The 5,000-nt window shown below is 44.1% G+C and overlaps 1 protein-coding gene across 1 annotated transcript in view; it reads left to right on the top strand.

Moving 5' to 3' along the window:
* The window catches only part of LOC308382550 (nephrocystin-4-like), a gene marked incomplete at both ends in the record, with an annotated part of 45,387 nt that overhangs the window by 31,744 nt on the left and 8,643 nt on the right, over positions 1-5,000 (top strand). Inside the window, one exon of the mRNA XM_080860950.1 lies at positions 2,404-2,552. Coding sequence (XP_080717076.1) covers positions 2,404-2,552 — 149 coding nt within the window. The remainder of the gene's footprint in view (positions 1-2,403; positions 2,553-5,000) is intronic.

Genomic DNA, 5,000 nt, shown 5'->3' with positions numbered 1-5,000 from the left:
TGTGAAGCCTTCCTTTTATATCGTAATCCAATTACCTTGGCCAGACGTAAAACTCTCAGTATGAAACAAACATTACCTAGTGTCATTGCTCATAGGCCAAGCATGAAAGCGTAAACAAAAACCTTTTTTAGGGTACTCCAGTTAGGGGCGGGCACTCGATTAAATTATCTAAATCGATCGTCGGGAGAATTAACGATCGAATTTAGATTACACTAATACACACTGGACTTCATCCAGACGGACCATGTGCTGTGGGTGAGGGGATCTATACTGAACCCTCAAATAACACACACACACACACACACACACACACACACACTAATACACACTGGACTTCATCCAGACGCACCATGTGCTGTGTGTGAGGGGATCTATACTGAACCCTGAAATAACACACACACACACACACACACACACACACACACACTAATACACACTGGACTTCATCCAGACGCACCATGTGCTGTGTGTGAGGGGATCTATACTGAACCCTCAAATAACAAGTACCCTAGATGAAACGCTACATGGAGATGGGTTCTCCTTTGACTGTAGCAAACAGAACAGAACACAGAACATCAATGCAGATCTTTCATTCTCAACTTGATCCCTGCACAAGAAAATCTGTCAGTAAGCCTACATGCGTTTTTGCGTTGACCAGGTATCATAGAACAAAGAGTTCTTTCAGTTCCGTGGTCCGTGTGTCATTTAGTTCCGTGGTCCGTGTGTCATTTAGTTCCGTGGTCCGTGTGTCATTTAGTTCCGTGGTCCGTGTGTCATTCAGTTCAGTTCCGTGGTCCGTGTGTCATTTAGTTCCGTGGTCCGTGTGTCATTCAGTTCAGTTCCGTGGTCCGTGTGTCATTTAGTTCCGTGGTCCGTGTGTCATTCAGTTCCGTGGTCCGTGTGTCATTTAGTTCCGTGGTCCGTGTGTCATATAGTTCCGTGGTCCGTGTGTCATTTAGTTCCGTGGTCCGTGTGTCATTCAGTTCCGTGGTCCGTGTGTCATTTAGTTCCGTGGTCCGTGTGTCATATAGTTCCGTGGTCCATGTGTCATATAGTTCCGTGGTCCGTGTGTCATATAGTTCCGTGGTCCGTGTGTCATTCAGTTCAGTTCCGTGGTCCGTGTGTCATTTAGTTCCGTGGTCCGTGTGTCATATAGTTCCGTGGTCCGTGTGTCATTCAGTTCCGTGGTCCGTGTGTCATTTAGTTCCGTGGTCCGTGTGTCATTCAGTTCCGTGGTCCGTGTGTCATATAGTTCCGTGGTCCGTGTGTCATTTAGTTCCGTGGTCCGTGTGTCATATAGTTCCGTGGTCCGTGTGTCATTTAGTTCCGTGGTCCGTGTGTCATTTAGTTCCGTGGTCCGTGTGTCATATAGTTCCGTGGTCCGTGTGTCATATAGTTCCGTGGTCCGTGTGTCATTTAGTTCCGTGGTCCGTGTGTCATTCAGTTCCGTGGCTCTCTCCCCCAATCAGCTGAGAGCATGCACCTAATTCAGCATAACATGTTCCATTCATAAATAATAAAGTCACAATTCTGTTGTTTCTTCCCAGCAGACAAACAAGTATGTGAAGTTCTCAGTGTGAAGCCTTCCTTTTATATCGTAATCCAATTACCTTGGCCAGACGTAAAACTCTCAGTATGAAACAAACATTACCTAGTGTCATTGCTCATAGGCCAAGCATGAAAGCGTAAACAAAAACCTTTTTTAGGGTACTCCAGTTAGGGACGGGCACTCGATTAAATTATCTAAATCGATCGTCGGGAGAATTAACGATCGAATTTAGATTAATCATTAATACTTTTATATTCAAATTCTCTATTTATAGGCTATATTAAAATGCACACAGCGTGTTTCTTCATTAAGATCTTTATAACAAGATGAACAACTCTTGTGGCAGTTAAACGGGATCTGTTCAACGGGAACACTTGAAAATATGCGCCGCTGTACTCTTAAGCACACACACACACAAACACACACACACACACACAAACACACACACACACACACACACACACGCACACGCACACACACACACACACACACACACGCTGTACTCTTAAGCAGCGGAGCCGACAGCTAGAACCTCATAAACACAACTGACCCTCGTTTATTTTATTCTCATAAATGAAATAATATGAAATGAAGCTGTTCTCCGATCATTGTGGAACTGGATAAACCACGCTGTTACATGTTTTGGTTTTTATCATATATCACATTTGCGTATGTTTATGTGTGTGTGTGTTTGCATATGTTAACGTGTGTGTGTGTGTGTGTGTGTGTGTGTGTGTGTGTGTGTGTGTGTGTGTGTGTGTGTGTGTGTGTGTGTGTGTGTGTGTGTGTGTGTGTGTGTGTGTGTGTGTGTGTGTGTGTGTGTGTGTGTGTGTGTGTGTGTGTGTGTGTTGCAGGAGCGTCTGGGCGTGAGCAGCATAGTGCATCTGGAGATGAGTCTAAAAGAGCTACAGGATCCACCAGAGGACGATGAACCGCACCTGCAGGAGCTAGCCTTCACACCTATACACGCTCCAGTCATCATCCTGGGCACACACTCCACCTGGTGAGATACACACACACACACACACACACACCACACACACACACACACACACACACCACACACCACACACACACACACACACACACACACACACACACCACAAACCACAAACCACACACCACACACCACACACTACACACTACACACACACACACACACCACACACCACACACACACACACAGACACACACAGGTTTCTGGAAAAGTTGATCCAGGACTGGAGATGTATATTTGAACAGTTAAGGCGAGACATGGCAGGTGAATAGGGTAAAAAAATTAAATACAAGGGATCACCATGAAACTTTACCAGTTGATTACATACATCATTACAAGAAAAAAATGTATTACAAGTTTTTGAATTTTGCATAGTTAATTATGCTAATTAGGCTGGATCTCATTAAATATGCACGTTTTTGCATTTATTTCAGGTACATGAATCTTAAACTGTGATAAAGCCAGGACCAAAATTCTTTTTTTATTTTGTTCATATATCAAATGACAAAAAATACTCAGATGGATTTTAGGATATCTGCTTTTATGACCTGGGAAATCAAAATATACTATCCGTGGCCTTAAAAACCCTATTTTCGCCATGATTTCCAGGTAAAATGACCCATAAATCTGGCCAGGAACAATTTATAAATAAATCCATCTGTAGATGTCTTCATAACAATGCTATGTGTGAAACTGGGAAGTGTGGTGTACCTAGGTTCTACATAGGCTGAGAAATGTGTACCTAAAAATGAAAAAACACTCATTTTGAGAAAACCGCATTTAAAGACAACACGTGGGGCACTGAGCGAATCACGTTAGCAGAAAAGCGCCGTCAGCCAATGAATCCCTTCAGAAAGTCAGGATTGGTTGCTGAAAAGAAAGGAAATGCCCATATTTGGATTACACAGCCTTCTGATCGAGGCTCATAGGTTTAAAGTCATTCCAGACATGAAAGATGTCGTGTAAAAAGACGAAACGCTGAACGTGGTTCAAGGGAGAATTCTTGGTAAAGTTAGGAGAAAATGGATGCCGCGGCTGAACTAAATGCAGTGAAACAGACACTTAAATGTGTAATTTTGACGTTTTCTTTATGGTAGTATGAAAGATAACAAGTTAAAGAGGCAAACTAGCCCAAAATCTCAAATTTGACCAGGGCATGAAAAAAATCGATATTTCACCTGCCGTGTCTCGCCTTAATCCAGGCCCATTTGAGAAAGCATATTTAAAGACAGTTTTGAAAACCTCACTGTGGATTGCTGAGGTAGGAAGAATTCAGATTTCAGGTGTTTATAGAAGTCGTTTCCCTTGATGTTGTCCCTTAATTGTTGTTTTGACTGATAAAAGTGATGGTGTGTGTGTGTGTGTTTTGACTGGTAAAAGTGATGGTGTGTGTGTGTGTGTGTGTGTGTGTGGTTAAAGTGATGGTGTGTTGGACCTGCCTGAGATGGGCTGCAAACACTCTGCAATTACCTCTGAGAAAGAGCCTCCTCTGGCTGCTTATCACTGATTGCACTTCTAAAGAGAATGATGATGCACCATCACGGCCTGATTCACTCACTGAGCCCATATTCACACACACACACACACACACACACACACACACACACACACACACACACACACACACACCACACACTCACTCACACACACACACACACTCACACACTCACACACACACTCACACCACACACACACACACACAGCACACACCACCTAGCACACACACACACACACACACACACACACACACTCACACACTCACACACACACTCACACACACACACACCACACACACACTCACACACACACACACACACACACACCCTTCATACTACATTCATAAACGCTACGATTGACACACACACACACACTCTCCCCCACTGAACTGGAGTCCCAGCCCAGCTCATCATCAGCAGGGTAATTATGTGCTGTGATGAGCTGGGTCTGTGTGTGTGTGTGTGTGTGTGCTGTGATGAGCTGTGTGTGTGTGTGTGTGTGTGTGTGTGTGTGTGTGTGTGTGTGTGTGTGTGTGTGTGTGTGTGTGTGTGTGTGTGTGTGATGAGCTGGGTGATGAGGGAGGCTGGCAGGGCGCGGCGGTGGATTAGCGTGTTTAATTTAGCATAAAATGGCGTGATCCATAGGTTATGTTATTCCCCCGCCCGGATCCTCTTTGTCAGCGCCACTTAAGAGAAAGTGATGTAAGGATTTACATAATGACTGTTTTCCACTGATTACTCGTGTAATGTCACTTCTACTCTGTGCAGCGTCTAACCATAGATATCTACCCTCTCCAGTATATACACTCCAACCATAGATATCTACCCTCTCCAGCATCTAACCATAGATATCTCCACTGCAGCGTCTAACCATAGATATCTCCACTGCAGCGTCTAACCATAGATATCTCCACTGCAGCGTCTAACCATAGATATCTCCACTGCCTCGTCTAACCAT

The sequence above is a fragment of the Sprattus sprattus genome (genome assembly GCF_963457725.1).
Source record: "Sprattus sprattus genome assembly, contig: scaffold_141, whole genome shotgun sequence".
Taxonomy (NCBI): domain Eukaryota; kingdom Metazoa; phylum Chordata; class Actinopteri; order Clupeiformes; family Clupeidae; genus Sprattus; species Sprattus sprattus.
The sequence above is the reverse complement of the archived record's forward strand: the minus strand, read 5'-3'. Positions and strand labels throughout refer to the sequence as shown.